The 18,387-nt window shown below is 42.0% G+C and overlaps 1 protein-coding gene across 1 annotated transcript; it reads right to left on the bottom strand.

Annotated features, from left to right (window-relative positions):
* Nucleotides 1–4,102: 4,102 nt before the first annotated feature.
* On the bottom strand, nt 4,103–18,296 carry LOC124145825 (ER degradation-enhancing alpha-mannosidase-like protein 2). The gene is made up of 10 exons (XM_046515770.2): nt 18,128–18,296; nt 17,288–17,398; nt 16,468–16,619; nt 16,194–16,319; nt 12,754–12,965; nt 10,999–11,140; nt 9,616–9,740; nt 8,301–8,445; nt 7,107–7,228; nt 4,103–6,350 (listed from the first exon to the last, which is right to left on the bottom strand). Exons 1-10 carry the CDS (start codon nt 18,256–18,258, stop codon nt 5,451–5,453), a joined length of 2,166 nt encoding a protein of 721 aa, XP_046371726.2. The 5' UTR covers nt 18,259–18,296; the 3' UTR covers nt 4,103–5,450.
* Between the last annotated feature and the right edge of the window lie 91 nt (nt 18,297–18,387).

Below are 18,387 nucleotides of genomic sequence, written 5' to 3'. Positions count from 1 at the left end.
TTCCTTTCAGACGACGCTTGTGGTGCAAGAATAGAAGAAACTCGGACAAAAATTGGGGTGACCAAGAGGTGGGGTCCTGTTCTTTTCCTTGCATAGACCTTCGAAGGAGCGCCACTTATTGTCGTACAGACTTCTGTTAGACGGTCAATACGCCAATGTAATAGCTCTCCCTGTCCTAGCCGAGTAACCCTTGGAACTTAAGGCTCTTTGAAGATGGACCATACGTGCAGATATAATCTGTCTGGTGCCGGGTGTAGTCGTTTGCTGTGTGGGTGGATCAGAAGATTCGGCCAGTCTGGGGGTTGGAGAGGGTCGGCGGCGGCTATCTCTCATAGATCGACTAACCAGCCTCTCGCCAGCCACCAGGTCGCGACCAAAGTCAGAACTAAGCTCTGTGTCGACCTTATCTTCTAAAGGATCCTGGGAAGGAGTGCATATGCTTTCAGTCCTTCCCAGGGGACGCTGAAGGTGTCAACTAGTCAAGCCTGAGGATCCGGAAATGGTGATATGAAGGTTCGGATCTGGTGGCGAATAGGTCTATGCTGGGATGGCTGAGGTGCAGACAAACAAGAACGAAGGCGTCCACTCTGTGGGTGCGACTTTTGTCTGGTCTGTGTCCTGTCCTGGTTGTTCAGGAGGCTGTCGTCTATGTACGCCTCGAACTGGACATTCCTCAGGTGGAAGAAGGTGGCTATTGGATGGATCGGTACATGTAAGTATGCGTCCTGGATGTCAAGACTGATGAGAGAGTCGTGAGCCAATATCCTGGACCGGAGGAGCATGAGCTTGGTCGTCCCGAAATACGGTGGACGAGCCAGGTAGTGCTTGTTGTAGGTGGCGAGATTGTGTATAATTCGGAATTGGTCGGAGTCTTTTGTGGGACAAGGAATATTGGCTGATAGAAGCCTGGTGTTATGGCTGGGGAGTGTACAATCTCTATGGCCTCCTTGGCCAGCAACATGTCGATGTTGGAGCGCAGTTGCTGCTGTTGAGTAGGGGGGTAGGTGTGTGCTGTTGGTGACGACATTAGAGGCTGGTCATTCGTACCTTCAACGGAGGATGTCTACGATGTCCCCGAGGATTTCCCAATTCCGCCTGAATCATCCTAGTCTTCCACCTACTGGAGTCTCGACAACTGAAACGACTAGGGGTGGAAGGTCCCAGTCGTTTGTGTATGTCGATTGACTCCCTTCCTGAGAGCGGTCTCTGCGAGGCTGGTAGGTGCACCCTGGTTACGGCCACAAAAGGAGGAGTCCTGTCGGCATGGTAGTTGCCCGACCTGGATGGTTTGAAGGAGGCAGAGTGTGAGACATGAGCCAGGGCCTTGAGGGCGGGCTTGTCTCTGGCAAAACTTGAGATCCGAGCATATGTGTTCGAGACTTGTTCGTTAAAGAGGTTGGTAGACGGTGCGTGGTCGTGATTTCTTTTAGGTGGCACGCATATGAGTGCGCATATGTGCTGGTGCTCTAGGCAGCCAAGGCAGAGGTAAGATGGTCCAGTCGATTGTGGTTGTCCTCCGACAGATCCTGTATGATAGCCCCGGAGTTGGATGCCATGACGGAGAGATGTTTTAACGAGCGTCTGAGCTCCGTCTCCACGTAAGCCAGCTTGTTGTTGGATGTAGGGTCTGACGAGATAGTGTCCCTCCTTTCGACGCCTGACCCCAGGGAATGTGCCACTGCCTCCAACCGGTCGGTGCTCCAGTCTGCCACCTGGTTTAGCCCCAGATGGGAGTCAGCCTCTGATACCAATCCCTAGTATGTTTGGATAAAGGAGCCTTCTGATGATAATCCCTGATCTATAATCCCCAGAGTGCTGAACCGGAGAGCGGCTCCAAGAACAGCGCCTCCAAGAACAGCGCCTAGACCGAGAGGACTTGCTCTCACTGTGTCGTGATGAGGCGCCGGGCGAGGTGGAATCATGGGATAAGGTGGACTGCTCTGTAGAGGTGCTGCATAAGTCCCAGCCAGGCATGTGTGAGGGCATTTGTAGAGACACTGGTAGAGACACTTGGGAAGACGCCAGGACAGATGCTGTAGGAGCCAGGGGCGCCTATATCCTTGCCCAAGCTGAAGGCACCGGATACCGGACTGTTGCAGCATCTGCATGTAATGGAACCACACTGGGTCCAAATAGATGTGTGGAATGTCATGGGAAGCGTCTGTTGATTGGCAGGAATCCTGAAGCCCGAAGGAGAACATCAGCGCCTGGGAGGAGACAACGACAGAGGTGGTAGGTGACGTGGCCGACAATGACAGAGGGGTAGCTGCAGACGTCATAACCGGGATGACAGGTGACATGGTGGTGGGGGAAAGCGGGAGACAGTCTTTACATTTCTGGATGCAGATGGGCATGCAATTTAGCCACAAAGGATGGGGGTCCCACCCAGACTTATTACGGGGACACTTGCTACAAGGTGGCATGTATATCTGCAATGAAGCAGAGTGTAATCACAATGCGTTCCGCCCAATTATCATTATGTATACTCTAATTGTTTGTCCAAGCCAGTGGGTGTATGAAAAACAAGTTTACGCAGATAACGCAAAACACCATCACTTTACTAAACAATATTATTGCAAGATTATGTCAATGATGAAGTCCCAGGCAATATAAAGAATACAGAACGCATGCCATGAATAAGGGTGACCATGGACAATATTCAAGATGGCTCCTAGAAACAACAAAACGCCCATTACTAGGGGTGACTATTGAGGCATTTTTTACTAATGCGATACTATTGCGATAGTTAAAACAACTATTGCGATACTATTGCGATAGTGGCCCTACTATTGTGATACTATTGCGATAGTTTTCACTTGCAATTATAGCAGGCTTCAGCAGCATATATTTCAGCATTTTGACTGACACCATCAAAATAATTATAACTTTTTGATACTATTTGTAAAGAAAACAAGAAATGAAAAGAAAACAAGTTCAAATTGACCTCTCAAAAACATTTTAATACAAATATCTGGGTGCTGTCTTGTCAAGTGGTCGGTCAGATTAGTAGTATTTCCTGAATACTTTAGAATTATCCGACAGATTCTACAACTTACTTTTTGCTTGTCTGTCTCGCTTGCGTTTTGACAAAGTTAAAATGGTCCCATACCCACGATTTGCCTGCCTTATTGGCGACAATTTCAAACTGACATGTGGCGTCCGCCGTCTTGTCAATGTTGCCTAGCGACGAGTAACTAAGGGACGTAACTCTAAATCAAGCAGACAAAGTTGTGCAATCCAAACGAAAGCACGACAGAGGTTAGATGATCATAGGAGTTGTTTCTATGTTTTTTTAAGAAAGTAATGTACCAAACACATTAACTATCAAAACTATCGATAGGTAGACAAACTATCGCCAATATTATCGATTGTTACAAGTTGCAATCGATAGTGTACTATCGTGAGACAAGCAATTGCAATCAATCGATAGTTTGATGTATCGTTACACCACTACCCATTACCAGGGTGAAAACCACAACAAGGCGATAATTAATCAAGCTGTGGCGTTATTCATATGAAAGATATGAAAACACAAACCGTATGCACAATATCGTTCACAAGAAAAATTACTGGAGTCATTCAATTCAATGAAAAATGTGATAGTTACAATAGGTAATGTGCTGATCCATGACGTAAATCCCTTTTGGGTCTCATGGGAGCTGAGTGATACGGTTAGTTGAAACAACTTCTTCTTCAGCAAGACTTCACACAGCTTTCTCTCTGTCAAGGACAAGCAGAAGATGCATTAAGGAGTAATGCAGTATAACTTAAAAAATTAGATATATGTGAATTTCTGCAATTTCTGAGTTAACCTTTGTGTTTCTATTTGGAAATCACCTCATCATGCTCATAACACTTACAACCATCATTGCAGACGGGGAACCTAAGAAACGGTCAACTTTATGGATAACAACCTCTGGTTTATTGAAACGTTGCTGCATGCAATAAACCAGAAGTTGTTATCCATAAAGTTGTATGTTTCCTTACTTACTCACTAACTTCTAGAATGCCATTCAAACAGTAAGATACGGGGACCCTATTTGGCCCCTGAATCCAAAAGGGATGTCTGTACTTCCACAAATAGAAACACTGACAACATGCATAAATTCAACTGAGGCTAGTCAGCCTGTTCATTTACAAAAACATGGAATGATCAAACAAGACAAAATCACATTGCCTAAAAGGCAATACACCCAAGTACAGAAATATCTCCCCTCCCACCTCCATATTGTACATACATATCAAAATGGTTTAATCATACAAAGATATCAAAGTGTTGTTACGTTGTGGGTAAGTTACACATGATAACAGTAATAGAACAAATTGATTATTAAGTCTTTGAAAGGCATTTAGAAGTGATACACACAAGTAAGAGAGTTTATGGATGTCTCCATTATGAGGAACACTATGTTAGCTCTGATTAGTAATTAGCAATGGACAAAAGGAATATTAACCCCTGCCTTCCGTTCGTCCATTACTAATCACCAATCAGCAGTAATTAACTGTAGGCTTTCCTTGTTAAGTTTCCGCCTTTGTTGTCCAACTAATTTTGTGGTTCTTACATGTAATATATATGCTCTCTGCTTCCTAGCATTCATTCACCTGGTGAAGGAGTAAGCAGACACTCTGAAACATTTGTGTTCCTCATAATACAGAAGCTGAGATCCAAAAAAATTTTTAACCCTCTAACAGCTGCTGCTAAGAATGACCACAATCTGTACTTCAACAAATGATGAAGTGTTCAAAATTAATCATAGTGAGTGAGCTAAAATTTAACATCACATCCTCAATATTCGGCCATATCATTAAGGCCACAAAATTAAGCATAAAAGTCTGGGCGTCCATATTCAGCGTTTGAAATAAAATAAATTGCCAGGCTGCCATCATGACCCACAGACTTTAGAAGCTGCAGGCCCTTACTAAGCTCCTCGGGCCCTCATTTAAGAAACTGCAGCTTATTGTGATAAATACATCAACAGGTAAATTTACTGCAGGCCATAAGAACCCATACAAGTCGGAAACTACGAGTTTGACACAAGATCTACCCGCCACAGGCCTGCGGGAAGGTGCTTATTTCACAGCCAGGATTCAAGCAGCATCAATGATCCAAGCAAACAACTTAACAAGTAACACTGTTCAATACACATCTATGCATTTCTCTTTTTCTTGTTAAAAAACATATCACTGCCATACAAACATTTTATCACAGTGATTCATAAGCATGATTAACCTCATCAATAACATTCATTCACTTCAAAATATTTAGAGTTACGAGTCCCATTCCGCAAATCGATCATTGCACTACAATGATTAAGTGCTGTTTACAATCAATGACCAATGCATAAACTTCCATTGCTGGCAAACCTCTCAAAATTCCCATAAATATTTGTCCCCTGTAAAAACAGTTTTTAAATTACACAAGTTTTTGTAAACATCAACAATAAAAAGATCTAATTGTCATCAAACATTTCCCCCATAACTGACAAACGCATGTGGAATGGCAAAGCTTGACACTTCATCATACTAGGAACTGATGTGTAGTTCAAGTCATAGTCCTTCAACTCTCTGTACAGATGGTTAATGTTAGGGTGCTCAGATATATTTTTATCATTAACTCCAGTCAAACCAGTAAATATCTCCAACAGCCTTGCAGCAAGCTGTAGAGAATGTTTCTTCCGTTCAATAGTGGTAGTCTTCTCTTCAAGTTTTAACATATTTTCCCGTTTTGGATTCTCCGACTTGGATTTGCTACTTACTTCAGGTACCCTCGGAGCATACTCTAAGCTCTCGTTGTGATTATTCTCCACTGACTTATCTGGGTGTTCCTGAGTGTCCGTAGTCTTATAAGTCACCTTAACTTTAACACGACCATCATCAGCTACTTCTGACGAAACAGTTGAAACTACCTCCTTGGTATCATCAACTTCCTCCTCTTTTGAATTATCTTCCACCACAATTTCCATCGACTCCACTCTTTCTTTAGGTGTAACTTTCACCTTTTTCTTCAACTTCTTCCCTTCAATGAGACTTTCCTTAACCTCAGTGATGTCCAGCAGTTCAAGGAGGTTGAGATTGTCGTGGAACTCCTGCAGTTCCGCATCCTCGGCCGCCTTCTGGGCGCTGCAGCAGTGGATGGCAGCAATGTCCATGGGGTGAGCCTCTGTGTTGAAGATGTACCCACCAGTGTCTATCACACACTCGCCGCTGGGTGTCTTGATGACTTTACCATGGTTGCCTTGGTTGTGGATGAAGTTGTCTGGGTCGAACAGGAGATACAGGTACTTGGTGGTCTCTGCTAGGAAGAAAGATTCCATTCTGTCTTCAAGGCGATGGTTGCGGACATCTTTAACCTGGTCGTGATAGATGGTCAGTGTTATGCTTCCATGTGTGACAGCATGTAAGAAAGTGTGAAGATATATCAAATGTTTCTAAGTTTGTAGATTCATAATGTAGGATTTTGATACTCAATACCTACGGGCCAAGAAATGAATACTTGTGAAAATGATGGATCTTGTCACAGAACTACAGTTCTAGGGGGGCATACCCATAGAGATACGAGGAATGAGGGATCATCTGTCCCGAGTGAAAGAATGTTGATGAGCAACAGATAATCCATAATTCTGAGTTGCTTATTCTGTAATAACTCACTGTCATTTCAAGAAAGAAAATGAAGAATAATGTATGAAATGGCAACACAACAGGGTCAAACCTGGGTCCCCTGGCTATCTTAAACACTGAATGTGCATAAAAGATATCTTACTAGGCAGAAAATACATGCAAAATTTTGCAGACATACCAGTAAATTTTAGCCTTGGTAATTTTTGTGTGTAATGATTCACATACTAAATATAAAAAAAAGCATTTTCAAATTGAGAGAAAGTTGAAATTCAATCAAACTGTTCGCTGCCCCTTTTCTCATGCATTTTAGATTCAAGTTCAACCAAAAATAAGAATCTTTCGTCAATTTCCAAATTACATTTGTTCACAATAATGTGTCTTAACAGAAAAGAAATTCTTGTGCAGTATCTGAGGATGGTGAGATCAAGCAATTTATAAGTCTAAACTTTCATGGTATAAAGAGCAACATAAATTGGAGGTGAACTGACCGTAGCATATCCACATGGTGTCCTGGCACTGTGCTCTATGGCTTCCAAGATGTCGACGCCGATCTCCAGGATGTAGGGGTCCCTCGTGGCCTGATACAGGTACATCGCACTCTCTACCAACTCTGAAATATAGCAAGTGTTTAAAAGGCATTTAGAAGCTGGAAGAATATGAAGACATGTGAAAATATCACCTGATAAAGAGGCAAGAAGTAGACCCAAAACATTGTTACAAATTAAAAGAAGTTGTTATCCATTAAAAAGTGTCAAATATTCCTGAAATATATCATAGCTAGAATCAGCGAATGAATGTTGTGCAAAGACACTGTTCAAGAACATAGTCAAGACAACTTCTAAAGATCCAACAATTACCCAAGTCTCAGGATTGTACAAGTAAATATTTAACATTAACTTGCAATCAATATTACAATCATATTTCACATGACCTTGATCGTTTATGAACATCACACCGACATTAGATGTTTCCTGCTTGTAGGGAGGTAACCCTAGAGATAGTCATCAAGTCACACTGTAAGACTGTCAGACGGTGGCACTACAGCAGTACATCTTACAGAACATATCTCACAAAACAAACAATTAATTAAGTAAACACTGGAATGCCATGCGTTATGTTCCACAGGCCACCACTCAAGCTGTTGGTGAAACAACTGCTCACTGGTTACCATGACGTCAACTCTCACTGGTGACCTATTCTATCCTGGAATCCACACAGGATAACTAAATAACACTCAGTAACACACGTCTCCCCGTCTGACACGTACCTGGCCTGAGGGGGTATCCCTCCCTGCCCTGGTGGATAGCTAAATAACACTCAGTAACACACGTCTCCCCGTCTGACACGTACCTGGCCTGAGGGGGTATCCCTCCCTGCCCTGGTGGATAGCTAAATAACACTCAGTAACACACGTCTCCCCGTCTGACACGTACCTGGCCTGAGGGGGTATCCCTCCCTGCCCTGGTGGATAGCTAAATAACACTCAGTAACACACGTCTCCCCGTCTGACACGTACCTGGCCTGAGGGGGTATCCCTCCCTGCCCTGGTGGATAGCTAAATAACACTCAGTAACACACGTCTCCCCGTCTGACACGTACCTGGCCTGAGGGGGTATCCCTCCCTGTCCTGGTGGATAACTAAATAACACTCAGTAACACACGTCTCCCCGTCTGACACGTACCTGGCCTGAGGGGGTATCCCTCCCTGCCCTGGTGCACCTCCGACTTGGGGATGTTGTAATACTCTGGGGTGAATCCGAACTGCTTCCAGACCTGGTGGTAGTTGTGTAGTGTCTTCATGCCCTTCTCTACACTCCCCATCATGCCCTGCAACAGTCACGTTAGCTGTATTGTTTTGTTGGTTTGTCGTTTAATGTTTCACACCATTCCAGCTATGTGGCAGGCTGGCTGTAAATAATCAAGTCTGGACCAGACAATCTAGTGATCATTATAGTGCATAACGGTCCACGCTATCAGGTACAATGATATGCAATCAACCAAGTCACCGAGCATGACCTAGAATCCCCATCCAGTCACATCTTATGACCAGCATAGGTTCCTGGGGACCTGTTCTAACCTGGAATCCCCATCTGGTCACGTCATACGCCCTGCATCGGTTGCTGGGGATCTGTTCTAACCTGGAATCCCCACCCGGTCACGTCATATGCCCTGCATCAGTTGCTGGGGACCTGTTCTAACCTAGAATTCCCATCCGGTCACGTCATACGACCTGCATCAGTTGCTGGGGATATGTTCTAACCTGGAATCCCCACCCGGTCACCTCATATGCCCTGCATCAGTTGCTGGGGACCTGTTCTAACCTAGAATTCCCATCCGGTCACGTCATACGACCTGCATCAGTTGCTGGGGATATGTTCTAACCTGGAATTCCCATCCGGTCACGTCATACGACCTGCATCAGTTGCTGGGGATATGTTCTAACCTAGAATTCCCATCCGGTCCTGGAATCCCCACCCGGTCACCTCATATGCCCTGCATCAGTTGCTGGGGACCTGTTCTAACCTAGAATTCCCATCCGGTCACGTCATACGACCTGCATCAGTTGCTGGGGATATGTTCTAACCTGGAATTCCCATCCGGTCACGTCATACGACCTGCATCAGTTGCTGGGGATATGTTCTAACCTAGAATTCCCATCCGGTCACGTCATACGACCTGCATCAGTTGCTGGGGATATGTTCTAACCTAGAATTCCCATCTGGTCACGTCATACGCCCTGCATCGGTTGCTGGGGACCTGTTCTAACCTGGAATCCCCACCCGGTCACGTCATACGACCTGTTCTAACCGGTCACGTCATACGATCTGCATCGGTTGCTGGGGACCTGTTCTTACCTGGAATCCCCATCTGGTCACGTCATACGACCTGCATCGGTTGCTGGGGATCTGTTCTAACCTGGAATCCCCACCCAGTGGAATATTGCTGCGTGCAGTGTAAACACAAACAAATATTAAGGAGGATAATGGAATGGACTACCTGTACACCCGGCCAGTAGCAGTCCAGTGATGTGAAGACTGGTAGAGTTATTCCCCCTTTCTTCATGTTAGCCCACATGTACCAATCATCTCTTTTCACATACTTCTCCACAGTTGCTTCATACTCTGTCAGAATCAAATATCAAGAGCACATTAACACATACCAAACTAAATCAAAGAAAAAACAAAACATTTCTTGAATTCAACAACATTGCCCACAAGAAAAATCTCAACAATAGGCTAAAAAAATAATAGTCTCTCATTCTCAGGCACCGCTCGATTCATTTTGATTTTATTTCCTTTTAAAAAAAAATTAAATGCAATCCAATATAGCACACAGTTACTTCCCTTTCATAGTCATAGCTACAAGACAACATTGTGTACATGGCCCTGTCCAATCGTAGTGCTACAGCCATCATAATTCCCCCACTCTATAATAGTGATAGCTCCACGACCCAACTGAGAACAGGGCATTGTCCAATCATAGTGCTACAGCCATCATAACTCCCCTACTTTACAAGTCATAGCTCCAAGACTCCAATGTGTACTTGGCCCTGTCCAATTGTAGTGCAACAGCGTTCATAATTTCCACACTTTAAAACAGTCATATCTCCAAGACCCCATGGTGTACAGGGCTGTTCCCAATCATAATGTTACGACCATCATAACTCCCTTATATTAACTTGAGAGTCATAGCTGTAAGAACCATTATTGTTCCCTAAAAAGAGAATGACACTCTACCAGAGTTTGATTCACTGTGTTTAGAAGCCTGTGTTTCAGAGCTAGACACTGTATGCACCTGTTTGACCACAGGACCTTTAACAACCAACATTTATCATGGACATGTAAGAGTTGTGATGGCAAGGACCTCTTGACTTTCATACTTAATTTCTACTACACTACTCACATAATGCTGAGAAAAACACAGCTGATACCAGTAAATAATTAGATTGTTACAGTAACTGATATCTCAGCATATCTAAGGCACTGCAATGGCTGTGCAGAGTTGATTCCCTTGGGAATGCTAAGGGTTCAAATCCTGGTTCCCCCTGATTTTGGTTCTCGGTTTGTCAGCACCATACCCATGCTCATGGGTTTCACCAAAGCGGTATAAATCTGAGAACTGCATCACTTTCCTCCTACATCAAGTTGACATTCCTTGATATAACTGGAATACTGTTTAACAAGCGGTTCACCCCAACTCACTAACTCACTCAGATTTTTGGCTATGGTATTTCAATAAAGAGCCCCTTGATTTCTGCCACTGGTTATCATGACTATGATCAAAGTAATAAACAATACTGCAGATGAACTGGTCAGACAAATAAATGATAGGTGACAAAAACTCTCCTACTAAAACAAATACAAGCCCTAATAAACCAACCTTTGAACATTTCGAGAAGCTCTGGGATCTGGAACATCACAGCTCCCTTGGCCAGGTACTCAAAGTACGAGTCTATCCCTCCACCAATACCAGAGTCAATAGCTGTCCATTTACCCTCAGCAACATCAACATGGTTACCCACCTATGGCAGACAAAATATTCATCTCTCATTGATCATATCTAATTTAAAATTTACACTAAAAATGTTGTAGCTTGGGTCCTCTCTACTTTATGAAAATACAATAACAAATGGACCCGTGAAGATTCCGGGATAGAATAGGTCTTCAGCAACCCATGCTTGCCGTAAAAGGCAACTAACGGGATCGGGTGGTCAGGCTCGCTGACTTGGTTGATGCATGTCATCGATCCCAATTGCGTGGATCAATGCTCATGATATTAATCACTGGATTGTCTGGTCCAGACTCGATTATTTACAGACCGCCATCATATAGCTGGAATATTGCTGAGTGCGGTGTTAAACAACAAACCAACCAACCAACAATAACAAATGAGATGCACAAGATCTGAAATGCCAAATCATATCTTGTAGATTGAGAGTCTGTGGTCTGGTGGATAGAGCGTCTGCCTGGAGAATGGATAGTTTGGTGGTACGATCCCCAGCTGTGTCATACCAAAAGACATTGAAAGATGGTACATATTGTTACCCTGCCTGGGATAAGTCATGACTAGTACAAGCAGCCACACACATGTGTATGCATGTTGCTATATAAGTGCAATAATCTTGAATGCAACGTAAAAACCCTGTGTCACCTCAACATAGATTGAGGGTGAGTGAGTGAGTGAGCGAGTTTGGTTTCACACTGCTTTTAGCAATAGTCCAGCAATATCACAGCGGGGGACACCAGAAAGGGGCTTCACACATTATACCCATTTGGGAATCGAATCCAGGCCTTTGGCAAGTTGAGCAACGCTTTAACCACTAGGCTACCCTACTGCCCCTCTGTAGATTGAGAACACAGATAACAGGTTGACCCAGCTTGTCGTTAGAGGCGACTAACTGGATCAGGTGGTCAGGCTAGCTGACTTGGTTGATGCATGCCATCGATCCCGATTGCATGGATAGATGCTCATGATGTCAATCACGGGATTGTTTAGTTCAGACTTAATTATTTACAGGCTGCCGTCATACAGCTGAAATATTGCTGAGTGCAGTGTTAAACGACAAACAGTCAATTAGGTTAGTTGACTAATGAGATGTTGCTGTGATATAGCTGGCATATTGCTGTCTGCAGTATGAAGCAACATTCACTCAGTGCTACAGCTCAGAGCTGGGGTCAGATGGGCTTTAACACTGCGTTGAAGATTTTGGCACGTGTGTGTGGATGCTTGTACTAATCCGGACTGATGCCCATTTCATAGAGCTAGCCCACTGAGATACCATGCCATAGTTTAACAAGGATACCCCACTGAGACACCTAATACTGACTCAGTGCCAGCCTTCTTTTATTCGCTTAACGCCCAATGCCACACAGGGTAACAACAAGGACCATCATATAATGCCTTCTTGTCATGAGATGGCAAGGGGATTGAACCACATTCCTTCCACTCTCAGGGCAGACGCTTTATCCACTACATTCCAGAGCACGAGGCATGGTAACAACAAGTACAATCTTTGGTATGGCGCGACCAGGGGATCAAACCACATACCCTCCGCTCTCCTGGCAGATATTCCAATAGACTACAGAGGCAGTTAGTTACCTATGAAAGCTGAAAAATAAGTCAAATGTGGCTTACCATCCCAATTTGAGATCTGATATCCCATAATGTCCTGAGTGCGCGCATAGCTACTTTCTCAAAAATAGGATCCCCTGTCAGCCGGCTAAGTGCACCAAACTCTATAAGGAATGTGCCCACACCTGCAGTACAGGTGACAGTTGTCTCCCCTTTGGGAACACCATGCCGAAGGTTGACAGTGCCATATGGCATCCCAGTTGGTGTGTCAAAGGCTGAAAAATTCATGATACAGAAATGAAAGCAGAATAAAGGAATTTTATACTCATAATGTAATAAGTCTCATCACTTTTGTGGGAAGCCCATGGACTATATTGCCATTGGAGGATCTTAAACTATCCCCACTTGAGGTATTTAATGATTCAAAAACAATCTTCAATTTGTTCAATACAGAATCCATAGAACTGAGGAGAGCTCCAGATAATTTTTTCAGCCAGTGAGTATTTACTCATATGTTATCGTTCGTTGGTTTGTATGTGTTTTTAACGCAACACTCAGCAATATTCCAGCTTTATCACGGTGGTGTGTAAATAATCTGGTCTCACCCCGACAATCCAGTGACTGACATAATGAGCATCAATTTATGCATACAATCAACCAAGTCACAGAGTCCGACCACCCGATCCATTTAGTCCCCTATTATGACAGCATGGGTTGTTGGGGACCTCTTTTCTTACCAGCCATCCCCACAGGTGTTTCATGGGTACTGATAACTTTTGTTTGGGTATTCAACATATTTTAACTCACTTTTATCAAGTTTATTAGGAAATTTAAACCAGTGACCTATGTTTTAAATTATTCTGCTTAAAATTCAGTTTCGGTTAACTGCTAGTTTTCAGCTGTTCATGTGTTGCCTCAATGTGTTACATAAGGTCACAAACAGCGATACATGTTCCTGTTACTATTAGCAGTTATATATATATCTTATAAATTTCTTACCTTAACTTATAAAAGTAAAGAAATGACATAAATATACCGCTTCCAGAAATATATACATAAGATAAGCAGATATGGTTTTAGGACAAATGACAATAGACATTCTGACATTCAAAGTAATTCAAACTTAAAGGGGCACTGATCTAACGGACTGGTTGTTGCCTTTGTTATTGTTTTCCCCCCGTGAATACCCGGATGATACGCAACGCAACTGAGCGTGACCAGAGACTGGGGTACCGTCTGCAAGGACAGCTAAATAAACTTGGAGGCTGGAGGCAATATTTGTTTCACTGATTGGTTAACTGTGATCTATAAAGATTTCCATAAAGGGCGCATGTTAATTCATTTCTTCAGCCTAAACAAACAGACAAAAAGAACAAGGGAGCTCATCGGATGTCGTCATTTGGAAATACCCCAGATGGTTATAGTTTAATATTAAAAACAGTATCCATGCAGTGAAAGCATTTTCGGATTTCAGCTTGCATCGATAATACAATTACTACTCCCTTGTTGTCATCCACGTTTTCTCATATAACCCTACACTTGTGTATTTGTCGTCATTCACTTGATGCTCAGTTAATGAATTTATTACAGGTACAATTAGTGGTAGCACCACTTATATTACCTGACAAAGGTTCCCATTTGGCATTTATTGTGTCTGGGGTAATTATTCAATCTAAATCCAGGTTTGAAGTGAGGTGAAATGTGTGTTATGTAATATGCACGTGGCAGCCCAGCAAGAGATGAATGATCAGTTGATTTACTTTTTTTTGTAAATCAACGGATCGTTCCTAGTCATCAAAGGATTAACAGAAAATACGTTGATTGATTAATCACTGTTATCTTGCACAGTGGATATGTCAAGAGTGAGTGTTTACATGTCTAGGTTTAAAAACAAAAGGAATACACTCATATCATGGCGCGAAGTGCCGATGTAAAAACAACATACTTTGTTCAAAGGGTTAACTGATAATACGTTGATTGATTGATCATTGTTATCTATCCCTCAATAGAATTTTTAGGAACCGTGGACGCTATGAAAATAGTTGTCACGTGGGCTTTCTCAGCCGACCATTGAGACTTGACACCTATGTAAAACACCTGAAACAATCCAAGCGATCTGTTGAGAAACGAACACGGGTTATAATATCCCGAAACGATATATATCTTTTAAAATATTTGATTGTTACTGAGACACGTGACATCGAATAAGTTTCTTTGTACAGCTGCAGACGAGTGGGATATTGTTCCTTTGTGTGGATATTCACGGATACATTCCTCGAACAAGGAAGCTGCCTAAAACTTATACACATAAATTTGTTAGGTTGTAATTATGATATCTGCATTTTGCTTTCCTTCAATTGAACCGATTCGTTCTTGTTTCTCTACGTATTGGTTGGGAAATTCTTCAATGCGCGAAAGTCGTTGTTTTCCTTTGTAAGCGTGTATATATTACCGTCAATTTGTAAAATGTGATTCTCTCAGGCAATTTATAAAATGTCATTTTGACTAAAAAATCTGTCCAGATTGATCAAGACGATCAAAAGGGCCTACAAACATCACAACAGATTATTATGTAGGATTAAAAGCCAAACAACTTAGAAATGTACTTTTCAACGTTACATTTTCAGTCTCTTGGTGATGACATTAAACATCAAAATGTTTGGAATTCGTTGTCATAATAATACAGATGGAAATGTTTTTCAGTCACTTTGTAAAATAACTGAATATTTAGACGTTTAATAAATGTGTTACACATTTGACAGTAAAAAAATATACACACTATAAAAAAAGCATATGCTCAGGTGAAATATATACTTTGTGTTGCAAGTCAAAATAGTGTAAACGAAAATCGCAAAATTACCAAGCAAGTGACTTATCAAAACTTCGTCACCATTACCGATGCTACTCACAAAGATACCTACATTTCCTTATTATCTCGAAAACTGTATTTCATTTTGTTGATCAATGTGACCATACACCCTTATTACTACCCATAAAAGTGACTAATGCGCTTACGAATGGCGCAGCAGAGGTCGCGAACTAGTCTAGATTTCTGCTATACATCCGGGTACTCACTGGGAAAAAACAATAACAAAGGCAACAACCAGTCCCGGGGAATTGCGTTAGATCAGTGCCCCTTTAACATTAGATTTCACTCAATACAAGATATATCTACTGAAATACCAATCTCATTCAACTCAGACCTTGATATAACACTTCTCTGCGAGAAAAGCCCCAAAGGTTCCTAAATTCCAAAAGGGAGTACCCTAAAAGGTATATTTGTGTTCGTTGTGGGTTTTCTTTTAGAAAAGGCAACATAAATTAGAAAGCTGACATCTGATTACCCCTTCATGTAGACTGGGTGGTAAAAGTTCACTTAAGGTTCACCTGACACAACCTTCTATGTAGGGCTTGTCAGATCTACACAGAGAAGTATTGTTTCGGAGTAAAAGATCAGATCTTAATGTGAGTCTTTATCATGAGAACGCAGTGATGCCGCGTACCTGGCAGGAGCTTCCTGGCGATGACTTCAGCCATCCTGAGCAGCGGCCCCGAGCAGGGCCAGCCTGGCTCCAGGACCATGTCAGCTCTATGGGTCAGCAGGTGGGCTGAGATCAAGCCTCCAACAACTGTAATCATACATTGACCATGTAGTTTTACAACCAATATCATTAATATACAGCTTGGTAATGATATGATTGGAATAATGCTAAAAGTGACTTAAAACCCAACTCACTTTTTGCAAAGCCCAAACAGTATAACTATATTGTACTATACCTCTGATATTGGTTTCAAAGACTGAAGCATTGATGTCCATATCAAAGAAATCTTCTGATTTGTCTATAAGCATCTGTGCTATGCGTCGGAACTCAGTGTGGTTACCCATGATGATGAGGGTGTCAAGGGCGTCCACTAGGGTCAGGGAGTAGCTGTTTAAACACAAGGCACAAGGAGTTTTCAAAGTGTCATTCATGCAGGATTTACCTGAAACCTAAATGTTAAATTACTGTAAATTCCACCAACAGTTGAAACTAAGGAGAGAGAAAGGGTCCTTGATATGTATTGTATTTGAATTTGGCAACCCATTATATTTTTATTTATCTTATTAATAGTTTTACAAATTATTTTAGGCTAACAACATATATTTTATTCTTAATCTGCTGACAAAAAGTGGCCATGTTGACAAGTATGAAGATGATATTTTTCCAAAATTATATATTTTCAACATTTCTCTGAAAAAGTAACGAAACACTCTAAAGCCTCATGAAATTTCCAGTGCTATGGCAGCCACTGCAGTCCACTCGCCAAAGACTACAAAACTGTGTTGAGGAAAAATACAAATCCAATGATGATAGTCCTCATTGTGTAGAAGCATAATTCTGAACCAATTCTCGAGCTTCAGTTTTGCAACAAATTTTAGCTAAATAAAACTGACAGAAAATATTAATATAGTAAACATTTTTGTTTGTTCAATCAGGATTAGGCACAAATTCTGAGTACTAGTGAATTTAATTTACACTTGTCCTCTGGACAAAGTCTTAAAAAATCAAATTTCTAAGGCTGTTGGGTTAAAACATTTATTATAGTAATGATCTACCTTCCCCATGTATCCTGTCCATCACAAGAAAGTGGGCGGAGCTCATCATATGGATAGGCATACTTCAAGTAGCTGTCATAGGCATGCTGGAACATCTGTATGACCCTCTCTCTGAAACACACATGCAAACTCAATAACCACCATCAACTCTCAACAGGCACTATTTGTGTTCTGTTTTATCATCTCTTGTCTCTTTTTTAACAAACACAGCAAACTCAGAAGCTTTCTAGCCAAGAAGCACAATGCTGTTAGAGTCACTGTCAGCCCAGGAACTATACACATGTACCCTATCTTGGCAGAAAATATATATCTATATATATATTAATATATCTTCACTAAATTCAATTGCCTGTGTTTCATTCTTTGTTATTTAACGCCACAATCAGCAATATACCAGGTATATGACGGCGGTCTGTAAATATCGAGTCTGGACCAGACATTCCAGTGACTGACATCATGAGCATCGATCCGAAAAATTGAAATATGATGACATGCATCAACCAAGTCAGCAAGTCTGACCACCCGATCCCATTAGTTGCCTCTTACGACAGGCATAGTCGCCTTTTACAGCAAGAATGGGTTGCAGAAGACCTGTTCTACCCCAGATTTTCACGGGTCAGTTACCTTTGAGATGACATGAAAGTGTGATTGACAGGCACATACATATTCAATAAACAGTAAACAATAAGGGGAGTAATCATTTAGCATGAGTATCATCAAACAAAGGTAATAAATATTTTTGGTTTTCTCAAGGTCTACACTATACACATCAAGCTCATATCACGAAAACTGAGGACACTGTTTTGACTATCTGACGTGTCCCAAGCAAAGGAAATTCACCTATATTTTCCAATATCAATATTCCGTGGCTTTGTGCCTTCATCTGCTCGTAGATGTGAGCTAAAAAATATAAGAATCAGATATAACGACCGCCCAAATATAATCTTCTTGTAAGAAAATAAACTTTTCATTATTTCTCCGCTTCCGTCGTCTGCCAACGAGCACCAGTTTTCGTGCTCCGGAGTGATATTTACCGGGTCACTTGTATTTGTTTCATTGGTGCTAAGTTATTAGATCTATCAGGTGAAAATACAGTTACT

Source organism: Haliotis rufescens, unplaced genomic scaffold (genome assembly GCF_023055435.1).
Source record: "Haliotis rufescens isolate VD_foot unplaced genomic scaffold, xgHalRufe1.0.p SCAF_6, whole genome shotgun sequence".
NCBI lineage: Eukaryota > Metazoa > Mollusca > Gastropoda > Lepetellida > Haliotidae > Haliotis > Haliotis rufescens.
Note: the sequence above shows the minus strand (reverse complement) of the source record. Positions and strands in the feature narration are given on the sequence as shown.

Bases quoted from the DNA above. Each gene is read 5' to 3' on its own strand.
- LOC124145825 (XM_046515770.2), bottom strand. From the start codon at position 18,258: ATGAAAAGTTTATTTTCTTACAAGAAGATTATATTTGGGCGGTCGTTA. The intron at 16,620-17,287 runs GTAGATCATTAC...GTGTTTAAACAG, and splicing joins GGACAGGATACATGGGGAAG to CTACTCCCTGACCCTAGTGG. The intron at 7,229-8,300 runs GTACGTGTCAGA...GCTATATTTCAG, and splicing joins GGGATACCCCCTCAGGCCAG to AGTTGGTAGAGAGTGCGATG.